This window comes from Lichenostomus cassidix, chromosome 18 (assembly GCF_008360975.1).
Source record: "Lichenostomus cassidix isolate B80296 chromosome 18, HeHo_3.0, whole genome shotgun sequence".
Classification (NCBI taxonomy): Eukaryota; Metazoa; Chordata; class Aves; order Passeriformes; family Meliphagidae; genus Lichenostomus; species Lichenostomus cassidix.
Genome location: NC_139498.1, coordinates 5,782,125 through 5,801,740, shown reverse-complemented (window position 1 = coordinate 5,801,740; position 19,616 = coordinate 5,782,125). Strand labels below are relative to the sequence as shown.

At 54.9% G+C, this 19,616-nt stretch overlaps 1 protein-coding gene and 1 long non-coding RNA gene across 19 annotated transcripts in view; one reads left to right on the top strand and one right to left on the bottom strand.

The window, feature by feature from the left end:
* Positions 1-11,624, bottom strand: part of LOC146429525 (uncharacterized) — a 57,131-nt gene extending 45,507 nt beyond the window's left edge. Inside the window, exon 1 of the long non-coding RNA XR_014855595.1 lies at positions 11,611-11,624. This is a non-coding gene — a long non-coding RNA (uncharacterized LOC146429525). The remainder of the gene's footprint in view (positions 1-11,610) is intronic.
* Positions 11,315-19,616, top strand: part of CACNA1G (calcium voltage-gated channel subunit alpha1 G) — a 140,763-nt gene continuing 132,461 nt past the window's right edge. For 10 of the 18 annotated variants that reach the window (XM_085077663.1, XM_085077659.1, XM_085077665.1 and 7 more), the window contains exon 1: positions 11,316-12,040. In XM_085077663.1, the coding sequence (XP_084933789.1) occupies positions 11,799-12,040 (242 nt within the window). In that variant the 5' untranslated portion in view covers positions 11,316-11,798. Of the gene's footprint in view, positions 12,041-19,616 lie in introns of all 18 variants that reach the window. The other 8 variants (XM_085077671.1, XM_085077666.1, XM_085077667.1 and 5 more) reach the window with 2 other exon arrangements.

Sequence of the window (19,616 nt, the reverse complement as noted above, 5' to 3'; positions counted from 1 at the left end):
GGATAGGATGGAGCAAGGGCTCCCTGTCCCTCTGGGGCTGCATGAGAAGCTCTCAGCTCTCTTTCTACACCTCTTGGTTCCTCTTCCTCACCATCTTATGCTTAAAAACTCTTTTTTTTTTGGCTGTGAATGAAGTCTCCATCAGCTGCTGAGGGCTGTGGGAGCTGCTACCCCCACCAGGTGCTGGGGATGTGCTGCCTCTGGGATGTGCAGTGCAGCCACTGCAGGTGTGTTTATCTCCCAGAAAAGCAAACAAGAAAGGGAATCCGTGTTTTGGTGAACAAGTGGAAATTAAAGGGGAAAAAGATGGAGATAAAGCTATTTCCCAACTCCTAAGGGGTTGGCAGGGATAATAAAAAGCAGAATGTAATTTAGAAGGAGACTACAAAGACAGAAGTGCTGGAGGGGTGCTGGTTGTAGTGTGGAGCTGCAGCCTGAGCATTGATGGAGCAAACCCATGGGGACTGGATGTGCCTGGGCAAAAGTGGGTGTCCCATAATGTTTGGAAACCCTTCAGCCCATGGGCAGGCTTGGCCAGGGGCTAAACTCTGGCAGGGGAAGAGTTCTTGGTCTGCTTTTTTGGTCAGTGCTGGCGAAGGGCTCAGGAAAGGCCCAGCCTGGGAGGAGGGATGAGGAGAATCCTGTGCTGGGAGCAGGCAGGCAGGGGCAGTGAGGCAGAGCAAAAGGAGGCAGCAGACAAAATGAGGAGGTAATCAGGCTGGAAACATACCCTGGGGAGGGAAAGCACTGAGCATGGCTGGGTTAACCCAGGTCGATGCAGGGCAGAGGGTCAGTGTCACCATCGCTGTGACTGCAGAGCACCCTGAAGGGGTGGAGGGGACAGCAAGGGCCGGGTGTCCTTTGAGACTTGCACATCTGAGCAGCACAGGTGAAAATGCCTCCAGGAAGGTGCTGTTCTTCCTCCCCACCACCTCCCCATCCTCCTGTCTGCCCTGCTGCTCTGGGCTCCCTCTCCACATGCTAATGATGGTCCTGGATGCTGCCACTAATGAAGGGCCTTGGCTTTGATCGCCAGCACAGATCCTGTGCTCATCTCTGGCTGAGATCCTTGTGGCACTAATGAAGTCCCCAAATCCCTTTTATCTCCCAGGACAGCCAAGGGGAAGGGCTGTGGTGCAGTGGGGGTCCTGCAGCCCCCCCAGAGGAGAGTAGCACCCAGGCTGCTCCTGAACCCTATCTCCATGGCAACGCTGGGGATGCTGCTGCTGGATGCTCCTGCTGGATGCTCTAGCAAGGCCACCGAGGGGAATCCCAGCAGCCTGGGGACTTTGGCAGTGCTAGGGAGAAGATGCCTGTCTGGTTTAAGAGCATGCCTGCCTGCCTGTGTGCTCTGTCCACCCACAGCAATGTCCCTGTAGATTTTGCTCTGAGGCTCTGCTTGATCCCAGCAGCAGCCACTTATAACTCACATCCACGCAGCCTTGCCAGTGATGACGAGCATCTCCCAGAACAAACAATTACAGAATTAACCCCAAAGGCCTTTCAGTGCCTAATTTTCCATCCCTGACCATGTCCTTAGCTTGGCTTTGATGAGCCAAGGGATACAAAATTCCAGCATTTCCGTTGCATGGCACCAGTGCAGAATTTGGCCCTTGATATATATGTCTCTTTAACATCTGTCTTTCTTTTTTATTGTGGTTTTTATTACCAGGCACAGTCAGATTTAAGCAAACACAGCCCAGGCATGGGAGGCTCAGGAGTTCTTGTGCCCTGGGAGGGGGAAGTCTGAGGCAGTTTCAGGTGAATGCACCATCTGGTTTGCTGTGAAATGGGATCCATCCTGCCTCCCTGAGGGTCACCTTCAGGATGTCTTAGGGCAAAAATCAGCCTTGCAGAGGAAACACATCACTGTGTTGTTGCTTGCTGGCTGGGATGGAGGTGTCTTTGGGGGGCTGCCCTTTTCTCTCACAGTTGTCCCCCTTGTTCCCCCAGGCTGTGCACTGGGGAGCTCAGGCTGCTCCCCTTCATTAGTTGTCATTTATCTATAATTTAGAGCGGGGTTTAGTTATATTCTAATTGAGTTTCATGTGTCACAGCGTGTCTCAAACAGAAAATAAAATATTTAACAACCTCCACTGGTAATAAAGATTCACATTTGCCTCGTTCTGGTTCACAGTACATGAATATTCTGCACCGCACTCCGCAGGTATTAACTTCATTCAGATTTCTCCCTGGTTATGCAATATAACAGCAATGACAGATAGAAGCCAGAGCTTAAAAAAATTATAATCAAAACCAAAACCAACAACCCAGTTTGATGTCATTAACTCCCCTCTCTTGGTTAGGGGAGCATTAATATGTTCCTTTCCATTGCTGGATCCTCTGTGTGTGCAAGAGCTCTGTGTCTGCTCACACCATTATGGGCAAGGACTGGGGCAGGAGGAGGGCAGGAGAAGCTCCAGGGGTGGGAAAAATCTGGTCTTGGAGAGCCAGGAGTGAATTGGGCTGAAATAAAGCTGGGATTGTGTCCCCACTATGCTGCTGCTCAAGTGGAGATGCAGATGGGGCTGGATGTGGATGTGCTGAGGGTGACTAAGTGCCACAGCCAGGTGTGGTGTGCTGGGGGAGATGTGCTTGCCCAGGGCTGTGCTGGGGGAGACGAAGCCACTTGGGACACAGCCAGGTCCAGGCTTTCCACTGCAGCACCTCCCAGGAGGCAGGGACAGGGTTTGATCCTGTTGATGTCCTGTGCTTGGCTGTGGAGCTGCTGGGAGGATGGTGTGGGGCACCTGCCGGTTGTTTTCCCAATCCTTGGGTGGTCTGAGGACTTGGGCTGCTCGTCGGAGAGCTCCCATGGGAAAGGCTGGGGCTGTGATGCAGTGGAATCTCCAAACCCACTCATTACCCCAAGAAAAGGGAGGGTGATGTGACACACTGGGCTGATATCAGAGTCCAGAGCATGAGAAGCTGCCTGGGGCTGGCCCTGGTGTTGTGGGGCTTTGCAGCACCACACTCCCTCATCCCTCGTGCTCCCTGCATCCCACAGGGCAGCCAGATCCCTGTCACCTCTGCCCTTCTCCCACTGACAGCCCTGACCCACCAGATCCAGCACCTCCCGCACCTCAGCATCTCATTTTGTCCGTGCTGGCTCTGTTCCTGTGTGCTCACAAAGGGCTGGGCAGCCCCAAACCGAGCGCTGCCCCTCACAGCCACCACACGGGTTAATCCCAGCAGCAAATCTTATGGATTCGCTAAGGTAATGATGATTCACGCCGGGGAAAGGCCACACACGGGCGGTGTGATCCAGCTGAAATGTGTGGAGCTGCCTAAAAGCGCCCCGGGTGTCAGCAGCACCTCCCCGCTGGCACGGAGGAGAGACCACACGGAGCTGCAGTGGTTCACACCCGGAGCTTGCCTGGGTCACCCTGCTGCTCTGCCGCCTCTCACAGCACACCCCTCACTCTCTTCTTGCACATCCCCTCGCCTGGCATGGCTCTGGGGCACTGCCTCTGCTGCTTGGGTTCCTGTGCATCCTGAAGGTGCTGCGAGCTGCTGAAAATTCAAAGTGCTGTTTTAATTATGTGCCGTGAGGAGAGCAGCCTCGATCTTGGAAGGAGGTTAATGATGGGACTGCCAGGATATTTTCGGTGGCAGAAACCCAGAATCCGTCTTTAAAATGTGTCTTTAAAAGGGAAAAATGTCATTTTTGCCTGTGAAATAACAACTAATAACTTATAAACAATGACATCACCGTGCACCTCGCTGCTGGGGAAGTGATTTAGAGATGCCTTGCCGATGGGAAGCGAGAACATCTGCTCTCTGCTGGAAGGAGGAGGAAGATCTCCTCATCAGCATTAAATTTAAATGAGCTAGTCCTCATTTCCACACTTCTGCAGCCCTCAGCTCCTGCAAGAGGATGACTGGGGAGCAAAGGCTTCAGTGGGGTTTCAACAAGCCATTTCTCCCTGCCTGGCTTTCTAGGAGTGTCAAAATCAGACTTTTCTATCCAGGAAGGCTCCCTAGGTCTGTAGGGACCCATTGCAGGGTGGGATTTGGTCTCCCCTTGCCCCAGAACTTTGTTCAACATCTTGTCCCAGCAGAGCCACCCCATCTGCCATGGGAGGGTGATGAGATGAACCCCAATGTCCCCACAGGTGGGACAGGGATGTCCAAGTGCTCTTGGTGATGTAGAAATTGTTTTAGGGTGAAGAGAGAGCAGGATGAGCCCAGCCCAGCATATTGCAGGGGGTACCCCAACACCCCAACCTGGGCATCCCTGTCTGCAGCCACCCAGCTGTGCTGCTCCTCATCAGCCACCCCCACTGCCAGCTGCTGGCTGGCTTTGTCGTGCTCCACATTATTTTTAATTATATTTTACTTTAAAGGGCTATTAATTACAAAGATTTCCCAGCAGAGGCCTTACATGAAAAAAAAAAAAGGAAGGAAAGGTGTAAAAAACACAACCCTTTCCACATCAAGGGTTCTTGTGGGTGAACTGGAATGTGAATAGTATCAAGAGGGGTTAAGCAGTGAAGGAGCAAAGTTTGGGGTGTGTAAGGGCCAGTGGCACCCAGGGGTGCACCAAGTTCATGGTCAAGATAATTTGTGGGTGCAGAGCTTCTTCCCTGGAGGAAATGCCTGCCATCCCAGCCCTTCCATCCTGCAGGTGCCAGCTTGGGGATGAGATGCTCAGTGGGGTGGAGGGCACAAGCTCCTGCTCGTGACCCAGCATCCTGCTGGCTTGGCCCCTGCTGGCCCTTGACCTCCACAGGCCCTGGGTCAAAGCCCCACTGTCCCTCCTGCTCTGACCCCTCTCCTCCTGCTCCCCCCAGGGACAAGTTTCTCCATCCCCCTGTCCTTGCTGCTCTCTGCTCCTCGGAGAACCAGAGACATTTGTGCCATGTCAGTCGGTCACTGCTATCAGTGCCACGTGCTCGTTTAATATTCATTTATTTTAAAGCCATTTGGGTCACTTTCTCCCCAGCTGGAGGGGGTAGCTGCTGTTTCAGGACAGGGGAAGAGGCATGGAGGGTGCAGTGCTCTCCTGACCTGCCATCAAGGGCTGGCAGTTTGGGGACAGAGTTGGCCTCATTGGGGAGGGACTGTGATCCCCTTCCCCACAGCAGCACAGCCCTTGCATGGAGGTTTAACGAGTTTGACCTACACAAAATGGGGCTCAGCTGCTCTGTGGTGGAAGAGGTGGCAGGAAAAAAACTTTAATAGGGAAATCTTAATTTTTATTTTTTTTTAATATGGGCCAAGATCTGTTTTGCTCATGCCTGGCTACCAACACTAAGAGGTACTGATCTCTTCTTACCCTCTCCCCCTCCCAAGTCCACCTTTTCTCAATTAGCAATTTGCTCAATTGCTCACAGGTGCCATAAAGCTCCAGCTCCTCCCTTCCCCTCACCAGACCTGGGGCAGGAGGATGTTTGGTGCAGTTCTGTGGTGAAGCTGTTCTCTGGCTGGAGCTCCTGAGCACTCAGGTAAGAGCCCAAGCAAAATTGTTGTGCTGAATTGCTCTTTGTCTTGTGCCCATTGTGCTATAGGAGAGAGGTCAGTGATGACCTTGGGTACCTCTGGCTGCTGTGGGATCTCAGATGGAGACAACGGGTTTGCTTTTCTTGTGCCTGGAGCCACAGTGAAGGCAGGGCAGTAACTTGTGGGTGTGCTGCTGCTGTTTGGAAGGTTTCTTTTCTTGCCAGCCTGTGTGTGCTGGGAGAGGCCTCAGTGTCCTGAGCCCTGCTGAGCCCAAGGCTGAACTCCCCAGCTTGTCCTTAGCCATTCCCCTGGCTTTACCCTTTCACTTGCCTGACTCTCTTTTACCTTCCTGGCACCTTACACCTTTCCTTCCTGAGGATTCCCATCTCTGGGGATACATTCCCAAGCTTCCTGGGGTGCTGGAAGTGCTTTCAGCAGTGCTGGGGCCAAGGCTGGTGCTCTCTGCAGCACCATGTGGTGCTCACCAGCATCCCAGAGCTCGGCAGAGCTGGCAGCAGCAGAGCTCGGGGATCCAGGGCCTGGCAATAAGCATCTCATTTCCCTCCTGTCTCTTCCTGTCAGAAAGATTTGAAGATTCAATTAGAGGGGGAGTCGCTGATAGCGGCAGGGCTGGTGTGCCTCTTGTGCCCTGTGCTCCTGCTTTGTGGGAACTCGGTGAAAGCCAAAGAACTTTGGGAGAAAAAAGCAAGAAATGCAGATTTGAGGGGGTTGAGAGATGGTTTAGAGCAAAATCTTATGAGGAGCAGCTGAGGGAGCTGGGGGTGTTTATGCAGGAGAAAAGGAGGCTCAGGCAGGACCTTGTTACTCTCTACAGCTGAAAGGAGGTTGGAGCCAGGTGGGGGTTGTTTGCTTCTCCCAGGTGACAGCAAGAGGGTAAAAGGAAATAGCCTTAAGTTGTGCCAGGAGAGGTTTAGATTGGCTATTAGGAAAAATTTCTTCACTGAAAGAAAGGGTGGTCAGGCACTGCAACAGGCTGGCCAGGGAAGTGGTGGAATCACCATGCCTGGGGGGATTTAAAAGATACGTGCATGTGGTGCTTGCAGATATAATTCTGTGGTAGGCTTGGCAGTGCTGAGTTAATGGTTGGACTTGATGGTCCTAGAGGGCTTTTCCAGTCTAAATGGCTCTATGATTCTATGGTTGGAGGCTGTCTTTGTGAGTGTGATGGACCTTTGTGCCTTTTGAGGGTTGGAGACAGGATGTGGCCACTAAAATACATGATCTGCCCAACCAGAACAGCCTTGAAAGGGTGCTTCCCCCTCCTCTCCATGTTTCTTGGAGGTAATAGAGGTTGTAAAGGGAAATGTAAATTTTTTAAAGACAGCAGGGGCAGACAGATTTTTATTAGAAATTATATTTTTACTATAAACGATATTCTGAGCCCCAGAGCTGAAACTTGGGCTCGGCTCAGTTCTTGCCAAGTCAGGAGAATGAGCCACACTGGAGCTACAGCCTCAAGCAGCTCAGCCCTTGCAGACATAACAATTCCCAAAACTCAGGCCATGCTCAGGCATGGATTGATTGTGTACCAAAAAGTCAAGGTGCAAGCATTGATCATGCAGAAAAGTGCTGGTCATCAGCCAACAATAATCATTCCCCAGCCTAAATTATTAATTCCTTCATGCACACCAAGTGGATTGTGCTGGTCCTGTATGTCCCCTTGCACAGTGGTTGTGCTTCATGCCATAGTATATTTTCCCTCCAACTACTTGTCTGGCTCTTCACTTAATAAAGATTGAGAGAGACAATAAAAACATTCATTAAAGAGGAAAAAAAAAAGAAAGATGAAGTCCTGTTTGTAGCCTCTAGCTGTTGGTTTCATTAAGATTCTCCCAAACCCTCCACGGTGATTCCCAGTGCCTGGGGATTTGTGGATGCAGCACCTGACTGGGAAACCCTGGGATGTTTGGGGTGAAGGCCATGGCATTGAGGGAATAACTGGGAGGAGCAAGGAAGCATCTGGATGATGACAGGGAATTAGCAAAAGGAGCTCTTGGGGGGAAAGCAGCTGTCTGGATGGGGTTATGCAGGGTTAAGATGCTGTTTTGTGCTGTGTGGAAGGTGGGGCTGTTCTGCAGATCCTCCACTGCTGTCCAGAGAGGGGAAAATATTCTTTCTGCTGTGGGTACTGAGGATGGGAGCATCCCAGCAGGGCTGTGCTGGGACTGGGAAGAGCAGCCAGGGCACTGGAGGTGGCAGGGCAAGGGAGCTGGGTGTGCATGGGCTGGCTTGGGCTGTGTCTCTGCTGTAGCTGTGCCAGCTGAAATACAGCAAATGGTGATTCTCAGGGGGTCAATTCACTGCTGAGACAGCCAGGAGCTCCTTTGCTCCATCCCACAGCACTGACAGCCACTGGTGGGCTGGGGCAGCAGGGGCAGAGCAGATTTGCTGCTGTCAAAGTGCTCTTCCACAGCACTAGAGTCTGAATCGGTCGTGGGAGGCTTGCTCTGCCCCCAGACTGTGACATCCGAAACAAAATGTGTGTTTTCCCTCCAGTTCCAAGGCATGAGAAGAGCTTTGGACCTTGCTGCGGTTAATCACTCAGCCCCGAGCCAGATACTATATGGGTTCCATCTATAGCTCCCAGAACTGATAGAAATATTATCCTGCCTTATTAAAATCACCCACAGCTACTGCAGCTGTATGTCAACAGCAAAACAAATAGCGACTGGTTCCCATCGGGTTGGAGCCTCTCTGCTGAGGCTGTCTTCAATCCTCCTCCTGCCAAAGTGGTTACAGATGTAGGATTTTCCCATTGCAGCTCCTGTATGGCTGAGTCCAAATCCCATTACCACGCTGGAGATGTCTTTGGTGAGCACCAGCTTGGCTAAACCTCCACCCTGATGTGAAATGTTGCTCACAATGCTTTTCCTAGAAGGACAGCTAAGGAAGAGAGTGCAGGGCTGTGCTCTTCCATAAAAACCCTAAAAGGGGTGGTAGAGCAGAGCAAGAGGGCTGTGCTGGGATGAAATCAGGGCTGCTTCCTCTTCTTCCTCTTCCTCAGGTGTCCCTGCTGGGGGTCTGCTGAGTAACTTGGGGCTCATCTCAACTGCTCTTGAGGGCATAACTGATGTTGCAGTGCACGAGTCTCCTTCCTCTTGCCCCTCCAAAACCACCACAGCCCTAAAATTCCTGCCAGAACTTAAGCTGTCCCTGGCTCACCCTCACCCCTCTCTCCTGTGCTATCTTCGGTCTAATTAGAAGGCCAGGACTATGCATGTGAGGTGACTGTGACCTCGTTAGTTTCTTATGCTGTATTGAAATCTCTACTCATTTACATCCCAAATCCCTAAATGTGCAGCTCTGGTCTCCGGGGTCACTTTTTGCTGCTTTCTAGCCTTCTCCTGGGCTGCAGCTCTGTTCCCTCTCCTCGACAGATTGCTCCACTTCTGTCTGGAAGCTGAGCCCCCCTCAAATGAACCCCCTTGGTTGAGGAAGACAAATTCCTGGTCTAACCTGGGTGTGTGGGAAGAGCTCCCTGGGAAGATGCCATGGGCTGGGGCAGTGCTGGGTGGGGCTCCTGGTTTAATTTCTCTGCCCACCCAGGACAGGGGGTTAAAAACAAATATCCTGGCTCTGTGTCCTCATCCCTCTGAGATCCACAACCAAGATCACTCTTCCCCTAGCAAGAATACCTTTTTAGTTTAGTGTTTGCTGCTGCCAAACTCCTGTTAGGCTGGTGGTGCTGGCTTGATCCTCCTTCGGTGCTTCACTTTAAATTTAGGCTTGACAGAGCCATATATCCTCTTCCTTTTTTCCTGTCCTAGTTGAAGGGAGAATGCTATTGGAGATGGGAAGGTTTGCACCGTCTCTCCTGTGTGATGTTGGATCCCTTTATAGGGCAGGTATCTTCTAAAGCAAAATGCTTTCAATTCTCACGGCGAGCATAATTCTTGAAAATGTATGCAATAAACAAAACGAGCCAAATGTAATTAAAATGGAGACAGCATATAATCTGGTAACCCACTTAGAGGCTCAAAGCTTCGGCTTTTAAAAAATGTTTGCTCCAAATCCATTTAAATAAACAGACCGACACACAAAGGCTCTCTGTACATTATCAGGATACAAAGAGAATCGGATCAAAAGCAGCTGTGACCAGGCTGTACATATGTAGTGAGGAAATTGCTTGATCTAAGGCTGCACCTTGTACATGCAAATGTGTTTGTGGACTTTCCCTGGAATTGCTTTTGTGCCACAGCCGAGCTGTTGGGCTGTGCTCTGCCAGGGAGCAAGGGCTGCTGAGTGCCCCACTGCGGGAGGGTTGGCTGGGGCTGAGGGAGCTCTTGGCGTGCTCGGGTGTCTGCTCTGTGCTTTGGCTGTGGCACAGAGAGGCCAAAGACAGCTGAGCTCTGCCCTTTCTGTGCACACACTGCATCCAGAGGGGGGAATTGCTCAGGAACCAGGGAAAGAAATGGGACTCCCCATCCTTAGCACCCGTGCTGCGGGCTCTCCACCCTGCAGGTGTCACACATGCCATGTGCTGTCACACTCGTGTTCCTCTGGGCTTGCAGGAGGGTCTCCTGGCCCTGCATGGGGGGTTCTGGTGTTTGCATCTCCTCCTCTGCCTGGACACTGTCGCTCACGGCTCTGCAGCAGAGCCTGGCTGGCCTTGAAGTTTTGCCAATAGCCATGTGATTTGTATCGGGTTGGACAGCACAGGCTGTGAATCCAAGATCAAGTGTGCTCCCAGGCCAGCAGGATTTGGCCAAGAGAAGGCATTTTGGGTCAGACAGGAGCATCTGCCTGTTGTTCTCGCAGGTGTTTTTGGACTAGCGGGAGCTCTTGGGAAGGACATACTCATATTTTTATAAATATGATGCAGGGGCTATTGGGGAGAAAGCTGTTTCTAAAGTGGAAAAAATCCTAAGCATTAAGAAGCAGCGTTCTGGCTCAGCCTGAGGATGCCTGCATTCAAAATAGGGGGTGCCGGCAGAAAATCCTTTACTCTGGCTCCGCTGGATGAAGGTCTGTCTCGGCCGTGGCCGGGAGCGCCCAGCGGGCTGTGTGTCCCCCGCCTGTCCCCCGGGGCGCTGGCGGCTCGGTCCCCGCCGTCGGGCCGGCTCCCGCCGCGGCCGGGACTCGCACCGGCAGAGGGAGCTCCGGCCGCGTCCTCCGAGCCGGGGGGACCGGGGGGGACCGGCTGCTCCCACCGTTAGGGCACAGCGGGTCCCCTTCCCCTCCTCGGGGCCGGACCCCCTGCGAGCTGCTGTCCGGGCTCGTGTCCCCAGCCAGCCCGGGGTGACCGGCTGGGGACGCGGTGACCACTCTCGGGGTGGCGAGGGGGAGCACCGGGCGGTGACCCACATGCGCCGAGCCCGGTGGCACGGTCTGCGCTCTAAGGCGGTGGGGACGGGGCAGGGGGCAACCCCGGGGACCAGCAGCAGGGCTCGGATCTCGTGCAGGGCTCAGGCAGCGCTCAGTACCGGCTCCTGCAGCCCTCGGCACTCTGGCCCGGCTGGCCTTGCTCTCCTGGCGCTCTGCCCTCCCGCAGGAGAGACGCGCGGGGTGATCTCTCCGTGCTCCATCTCTCCCCCTTGCCTCCCCCCCGGCTTCCCCTTCTCCCGGTGCTGCAGTGTCCCACCGGGGGCTGCCTGCTCCTAACGCGCCGCGGGGCTTCCCCGCTCCTCCCCGCCCCCAGCGCTCGGCTCTTCACGCCCCCGTTGTCCCCCCGCAGGGCAGAGGGTACCCTGCCCCGGTGCCCGGGCGGGTGCGCCCCGTCCAGCCCCGGCGGGGACCGCGCTGCCCGTCCAGCTGTGCCCCCGGACGGACACGGGCGGCAGCCAATGGAGAGGCGCTGGGGGGCCGCGGGTGAGCCCCAATTGGCGGCGGGGGGAGGAGGAGCCGGGACTTGAAGTTGGAGTGAGGGATCCAGCTGTGCGGAGCGCTCGGCTCGGCGCGGCCGCCGCGGGAGCATCCTCCTCCGCCGCCCGTCCCCGGGGCGCCGGGCAGCACCCCCCGCCCCGGGCAGATGTTGGGGCGCGGAGGGGGCAGGCAGAGCCGCTAAGGGCGGCCCGCCCCGCGGGTGGGGGCCAGCACTGGCAGCGGGGGCCGCCCCGCCGCCGCCTCCCTGCCCGCGGCTCGGCCGGCTTGGGCCCCCGGAGGCACGGCGAGGAGGAGCTACGGAGCCCGCAGACGGCAGGGCAGGACGAGGGGGGCGGCCCGGCCCCGGCCCCGGCGGGGGGCGAGGCAGCGGCTCGCCCGGCCATGCCACCCCGGCGCTGAAGCCGCCCCGCCGCAGCCCCCAGTCCCCCGGCCCCGCCATGGCCGCGCCACTCTAGGCGTCCCACCGGCTCGCCCCGCGTCGCCCCGGCTCCCCCGGGGCCGCCGGCCGGAGGATGGACGAAGATGGACCGCGAGCGGCCGAGGAGGATCCGGAGCCGGGCAGAGCCAAGACTTTCATCCGCCTTAATGACCTGTCCGGGGCCGGGGGCCGCCCGGGGCCGGGGGACAGGGAGGCGGGCAGCGGCGACTCGGAGGCGGAGGCGCTGCCCTACCCGGCGCTGGCCCCCGTCGTCTTTTTCTACCTGAGCCAGGAGAGCCGGCCGCGGAGCTGGTGCCTCCGGCTGGTCTGTAACCCGTATCCTTTGCAGGTGTTCGGCGGCGAGGTAAGCCCCGCGGGGCCCCCACGCCCCCGGAGCGGCCGGCAGAGCGGGGGACACCTCCCGTCTGGAGCCCGCCGGGCGATGGGGAAGGAGCCGGGGTTTGGGAGGACTCGTCACCCGGGGGTAGCGGGGGGCACCCGGCCATGCTCGCCCCCTCCCCGGTACTCTCCCGGGAAGTTTCCCGGGCTGTTGCAGGGTGCCTGTCGGGGTGCGGGGCTCCCCTCCTGCAGGGCTCCCCTCCCCTGGCCGCGATGCCGCGGCTCCCGCGGGTTTCAGCGCTCCGTTCTACGGGGAGTCGCAGAGGGAGCAACGGGCGGGTCATCCTTCCCCGGGGATCGACGCTCTCCGGTCCCGCTCCCCTGACACACCGAGGGACCCTAACCCCGGCCTCTCGTCTTGCGGACCGGTTCTTCCTCCCTGACCCCGTTTATTGCCCATTTTAGGCTCCCTGGTCCCTTCCCCGAGGGTTTGAGGGGGGGTGCAGTCGGGAGGGAGGCGGAGGTGTTGGGGGGTTGGGTTGCTGCCCAGCTCCAGGGTCCCTGAATAATTCAGGGTGCTCGAGGCCCGTTCTCTGCTGCTCCCCGGGGGATGCTCCTTGCTTGGAGGGGTCGGGGCAGGGTGGGGGTCACGGTCCCCTGCGTGTGCATCGGCCAAGGGCAGCTGTTTGTCACATCCTGGGGTGAGCCACGACCCCCCAAAGCCTTCTGGTCTCCTTCCAAGCTCCCTATCTGCTCTGGCACAGGCCGAGCCCCTTTAGTCAAGTTTAAGCTTTCAAAAGAAGGGAGGGAAAAAAAAAAGAAATAGAGGAGACAATAGAAAAATTTCTTCTTGCCACAGTCTTGGTGTCTTTAAAGCTTCCCTTTGGAGTTGAGTTGCAACCAGCACACGGCTTGTAGCATTCCAAGTATTTTACCATCCCCAAACTCCGGTCCCATTTATTATTTGCAGAAACAAAACCCCGAAATGAAATAAAACGAAGCGATGTGGCTTCCAGCAGGGGCTGGTGCAGGAGAGGCAGCCGCTTCCCGGGAACTTCCCGGGTCCGTGCTGCGCTGCCGGCGCAAGAGGCAGGCGAGTAGGTCTGGGCAGCAGCCCCACATCTGGAGGGGGAGAGGCTGTGCAGCAGCAGGGAGGACATGTTACATGGTACAGAGGGCCAGAATACCCTGTGCGAGTCCTCCTCCACTCCTGGTGTGAGGGAACTGTTAGGAATTACATCTCAGCTGAGGTCGGTGTGCTTGGGAAGAGCAGCGAGGGTCTGCTGGAGTTGTGAATATTGGCTTACTTGAGCTTCAGCGGTGATTTCTCTGATAAACAGGCTGCCTTCTCTCCTAAAATGTCCCCCAGGAGGGAAAAATCTGAGATTTCTCTTCCCAGTCATGAATACTCCCAGCAGCTTCTCCCCAGATCTCTTTCAGACCAGCAAAGCAGTTCAAAGCTGCCTTTATTTAAACATCTTAGGAAATCTTGCAACTTTGTGAAGCCTTCTGTTTTGGAAAGAAATATTAACGAAGGCTGCAAGTCAGTGTGTTCTTGTTGCCTACTATGACTAATATTATTTATGATTGCTGGTTTAAATATGTTTCCAAGTCTCTCTGTTCCTTTTTTTTTTTTTAAATTTTAATCTTTGAAATGATGTTTTGAATCTGGTGTTACCACCTGCATGGTTTTAGTGTTTTCAGTGAAATTCCTCACCCCAGTCATGGTTTGAAATGTGTTTCCTCCTCTGTGGCTGCAAAACCAAGCTGATTAACTTTTGTCCTTGGAAAATTAGTGGTATTGTGGGCACCTGCAAGCACCGCTGCGAGCCAGGGATGAGCATTAAGTGCAGTCCCGCGAGCTGGGATTTTTCTTGTCGCCAATTTTTCACTTGTTACCGACAGAGAAAGGCTCTTGCCGGGAGCCCTGGGGCCATGAGAGCGATGCTGTGGGTCTTTGAGTCGTGTGGCTGCATGCAGCTGTTTGTTTTCAGGGTCACTGACCGAGAATTGGGGGAGTTTATTTAAAAACAACACACAAAAAAAAGCAGCTCAGCCTACAGTTGAGAGGAAGGCAGTGGCTACCTTGGTACCCACACTGTGTCCCATCACTTGCTGGGCTGTTCAGCAGAGCATTGTCTTGCTCATCCCTTCGCCTTTCAGCCGCTCCAGTGCTGGAGCTGAGCCTGTCCTTGTTTATATTTATTACTTTTATTGTTTTTCTTTAGTGTGGTGGCCCTTCTCAGGCTGTAATCTTCTAGGAATGGTGCCCCGGCATTAAAACCATGTAATCACATTGCTGGAAAGTCTTTGTTGCCACCAGCTGCCCTGCAGAGGAGTGACAGTGCTTTGGCTGACATGGCTGGTGAATCCTGCCCCAGCTCTGGGGGTTTGCAGATTTCACTGCCTTCTGCCACTCTCCCGGGTGGCTTTTACCTTTCTGCATCTGCTCCTGCAGAAACTGGATGGGAGTGCTCTGGTTTGAGCCATGCTTGGGAGGATGAACAGCTTGGGGCTTGGCCAGGCGGGTCTGTGGTGCTGTAATCTCACTGATAAACTTTGATGGGGTGTTGGGAGGAGGTGCAGGACGAACTCTTGCCTGGGAAGGACAGTTTGTACCCTCGAGGTGCAGCTAGAGCTGCTGGGATTCTGCTCTCTATCCCCGTCCAGGCAGTTTGTGTGGTTGTGGTACCTGAAGCTGGCTCAGGGGAGGGTGATGGTTGAGGTGCTGAGTATCCAGCAAGGATGCAAAGTCCTTGTCGAGGTGGTTTGTTGGGATTTTCTGCCATGATTCTGTTCAGAGCATCCTCTGCCTGGGGCAGGGAGCTTTATCTCTTGCTGTCTGGAGCAGAGATGTGGGGTACTGTGCTGCTCTCCTGCTCCTCCTCTCCCTTAGGGCTAGAAAGAGGTTATGAAGTTTGTCCTGATCCAGAAATTTCCCAGAGCCTGAAACCTTGGGCTTTTTAAACATGCACCAGATGGCCAACCTGTTCTCCCGCTCTGTTCCATCCTGGTCTTTGAGTGAAAATCCCTCTGGGTGCCACAAGGACCTGTGAGGATGAGCCTGCTTGCCCCACCTGCATATTCCTGGTGGCTCTGGGATGGAGAACTGCCTGGACCAAAAGGAAAGAAAGAGCAGGGACAGGTTGAATGGTCACAGCGCTGCACCCAGAGGCTCACAGTGGGAAGGGCTGTGGCTCATGCCAGGTGTCCTGGTGTGCTGGAGAGGTGGTGAGAGGACAGGCAGGAGTCTCTGAGGGGGAGAAGAGAGGAGGCAAGCTGGTTACTTGACTTTCACTTGTAAAATAAAAGCTCCACGAAGGCTGGGAAGATGAAAGGCTGAATCAGGGTCTGTGCCAGGCTGCTCCTCTGATCAGAGACAAGAAACGAGGCTATTTCTTGAGAGTTGTGGAGTGATTGAAGAGCGGGCACAGGGAAAGTGGGGAGGATGCTACCTCTCGGCGTTAAGAGCTCTGAATAGAGAAATAACAGTGTAGCTGAAAGGGCCTGTGATATCTATTGTAGTACTGAGCGCTGCCTCGTCCCCCGCGCCCGCCTGCCTGCAGAGCGCTGCTGCCTGGAGAGCAGCACGCGGCAACGGGAGCTGCAGAAACCTGCTGGAAGGTGCCATTCCCGGGGAAACGTCCCCAAATTGGCTGAAATCCCATTTTTTCCTCCTGGTTTGGAGGGCGAAGGGCAGCCCTGAGGATTCCCTAGCTGGGAAGGGGAGGTTTGGGTGGTGATGGGAGGAGTGCTCCCATCCCGCCTGGCTGCTCTGCAGTACAGTCCCTGGGATTTGGGGTTTGGGGATGGCTTTGGGAAAGAAATATATCTTGATAGGGTCACGGAAACCTGCCCTGCCTTCTGTCTGCAATAAAAGAGTGAGGACTCTTCCAGCAGCCTCCTCACATGGCTCTGCTAGCCCCCAGTAGGGAGAGGTGGGTGACCAAAGCTAGGTCCTGGGGAGGTGCTGAGTGACCCCAAATCCTGTTGGAAGTTGCGGATGCCCAGGCACATCCAGGATCCAGGAGGGTGTCTGGAACCCCCATGGCCTCATGGCAAGGTGAAGCTGAGGTCTGCACCAGGCTGGCTCCCAGGGTGGCTGGAGCTGCCATGCCAGAGCTTGGTGCTTCATGGAAAGCAGTGCTGGCCATGCCAAGGGCACCATCAACCTCTGCTGAGCTCACCCCGAGCCCTGGTCTGTGTTGGGACCATTCTGTGCTGGCCTGGCCACATCCAGCTCCTCAGGAGAGGCATGTCCATGTGTCCAACTGCCCCAGAGCCAGGACCCTCCTGCCTGGTGGGGTGAGAGCTGAGGCTGCTGAGTTGAGTTGTGTTTTGGGCTCTGCACCCCCAGCAGTGCCCCAGCAGGACCCTATCCCATGAGAATGCCTTGTGATGAGGACAATGGGTGAATGGAGCTCCTGTCACCTTGTGGGACATTGGGGTCCTCATCCCCTCCTCAGCCATGCCAGCTCATGGGGACAGCCAGGCACTGCTTGTGCTGCTCTTTGAAGAGTTCAGTGCGGCGCAGGGTTAAAAATATAATTTTTTTTTTTGTTGTTATCAAACGGGTGTGTTTTTTGGGGCGAGCGCACGTGGTGTCCTTTACACTTCTATACATTTGTTCCAGCCTCACTTCTGAGTTTAACAAAGCAAAACGCTTTGATTTGACAGGTCAGACCTGAAATGGATCTTATTTTCATTTAAAAACCCCACAAAGGAGGCAGAATCCATTTGCTTCACCTGTGTCTGATCCATCCCAGGGCACCTGAGCTTGTTTCTCTCCCATGACCCAGTTCACTGCTGGTGCTTCCTGCCCCTCCCTGGACAGATGGAATTTCTCCCACTGTGGCTGAGCCTCTGCTGTCTCTGTGCCACTTCCCTGGCTCCTGGGGAGAATGAAACATGCCTTGTCTCGCTGATACCAGGCCGAGAGAGCTCCCACAGCCCCTTGGCCCTCCTGGCTGGGATGGAGCATCCTGCTGCTCCCAGGGCAGGTGCGGAGCATCCCTGGGCTCACTCCAGCTCCTGTGCGAGGATCTCGTGGAGAAACAGGACCCATCACCTTTTAGCAAGGGCAGCACAGGGGTGCCGTGGTTATTTCCCTCCTCCCAGGAGACAAATAGCTGCAAATCCTCTTCCCTGCTGTTGGCAAAGCCTTCGGGAGCTCAGCAGGAGCGGCAGACGGTGTTAGCTTCCCAGAGCTGGGCGCATCCCTCTCATTCCTGCCTCCCTGGCCGAGCCAGGAGCAGCTCGATCCTAATCTCGGTGACACACCTCATGTCGCCAAGGATCCCTGGACCCATCCATCGCCTCGCCGTGCCGGCAGCCAGGCGCTTCCTTTGCTCCCTGCGTGTGATTGTGTTTAAGGAGATCCTTCTGCGAATTCCCTCTTCCAGGCTGTTGTGTCACATCTGGAAGTTTGTGTAGGAGTTTATCCAAGCGCTGGAGTACAGCGCAGCTTTTTCTCATTTAAAAATCATAGGCTGGCATTTTGAAGCGGGCTGGGGTGGGGGGAGGAGGGAAGGGGAGAGGGAAGCTGTCTGCCAAAAAGGAGACTGGAGCAGTGGAATCGTAATGACTTCCAGAAGTTTTCTTTCTTTCTTCCTCTCTTGCTTTCCCTCCCTCTCTCCCGGCGCGCAGACAAAAGGCTCGGCCTCATGCAGTTCGTGGTTATGTCATCTCGGCGCGGGGAGCCCCAGCCAGGAGGGGTGGCCCCGTCCTGCCCGGGGACCCCGCGCTGCTCGGGGACAGATCTCCTGTAGGAAATCCGGAGCAGGGGCTGGGGGAGCATCTCTGGAGACCTGTGTGGTGTCAGCTCACAGAATATTCTGAGCTGGAAGGGACACACAGGGATCATGGAGTCCAGCTCTTAAGTGGATGGCCTTATGGGGTTGCTTTTCATCTGGGGCCAGGAGATCCCAGCTCTCCCCCAGCCCCTCATGCCCAGCACAGGGTGGGTGGTGATTTGGGATGGGGCTGGACCACCCCAGCCACTCATCCATGGGGCTGATGTGTCTCCCATCAGACTCCCTGCTCTCGATTTGATCGGCTTTTGTGTTCTCTGCGCTGTTCAGTAGCGCGGGCTGCTGGAGCCAGTCTGGAAATGCCCGGGATTTTATGATGCACAGGAAATTTTCTGCTTTCTTCTCCCCCCTCACCCCCTGCAGAAGCTTTGCCGTCATGCTGAAAAGCACTGCTTTCTCTTTTTTATTTTAAACTCTTTCACTTTGGTTTTTTCCCCATGCAGAAAAGACCAAGTTTTGGATTACCCCACATTCCCTGCCCAGGTTTCTCTCAGCTCTCCTTTTTTTTTTCCTACTGTTTTGCTGGAAGGGAGCAAAACCTTTGGCCAAAATGAACCTCCCTGATGGCTTTTTCACTTGGATCATGAAATCATTTTCCCTTGGCAGAGGACCCATGGGGAGCCTTTGCCCCCGGCAGCTTTGCTGGCTGGGAGGAGGGTCTGAGGGAACGGGGCCGTCCTTGGGGAACTGGGGAAGGAGCATCCGGAGTCAGGTTGGGAGGGCTTTGAAGCTTCGCTGTGGTTTGGAAGGGGTTGAATTTCCTAGTTAATTAGGAGGCCTAAGTGTTTCTGGGTTTGTTACGAGGCCAGATCGTGGCTTTCCCTTCCCCGGCGCTTTGGCTCTCCGCTGAGCGACCTAGATGTGAAATGTTCCCTTTGGATGGTGATGCACGCAGAGGTTTCCCCCAACCTGGGTTCATTTGGCTTTGGCTTTCGCCAGCCTTGGCCTCTCACCCAGGAATCTGGCCTGGTGCTAAGAAATAAAACAACAAAAAAAAACCACCCAAAAAACAAGGGAGGAAATTCTCATGGTTTTATATAACGGAGTGAGTAACGACTGGTCGTGCTTTGGGATGCTCTCACATCTGCTTCCTACCAAAGCCCCAGCAAAGAAGCTTCGAGCAGATGGAAAAAACACATTTTTCAGCCTGAATATTTGCTGAGAGAAGCTTTGAGGCTCTCTCCCCGTGCTGGCTGCCGTGGTGCTGGTTACTGCCTTACGGGAAAGGGGCTGTTGGGGTGCCAGGAGCAGCATCCCATGCCCGAGGTGTGGCACTGCCAGGCAGGTCCTGGATGGAGCCACGGCCACTCACACGTGCGTGGGACCGGGATGTGCCTGTGACTCAGCCCTCAGAAGTTCACCGGTTTAGTCACAAGTAGATGGAAATTGTCTTTTGGTTTGGCTCCCGTGCCTGAAATGTTGTTTTGGTTGGGATTTTTAGCGTGTTTCCTAGGCGCAAGGGACTGGTGGCTGTTTGGTGTTGGTTTTTGTTTTTTTTTTTTGTCACCCATGTCATCCCAGTTTTCTCTCTCTCTCTGCCGGGATGCTAAATCCAAGGGCGAGGGCAGGAGAGGGCTGAAAATGGGAACAAAATGCTAAAGCAGGTGATGACTGAGAGCTGGGATCTTGGCACAGATGAGCTTATAAAGAAAAAGACATTTATTTACTGTAATCCAGGCGCTAGCCCCACACTTACAGAGTTCCTGGTGCAAAGCATCCTTATATTTATCTCTAATTTGGTTCTCTTCCAAGAGGTTTCCCCC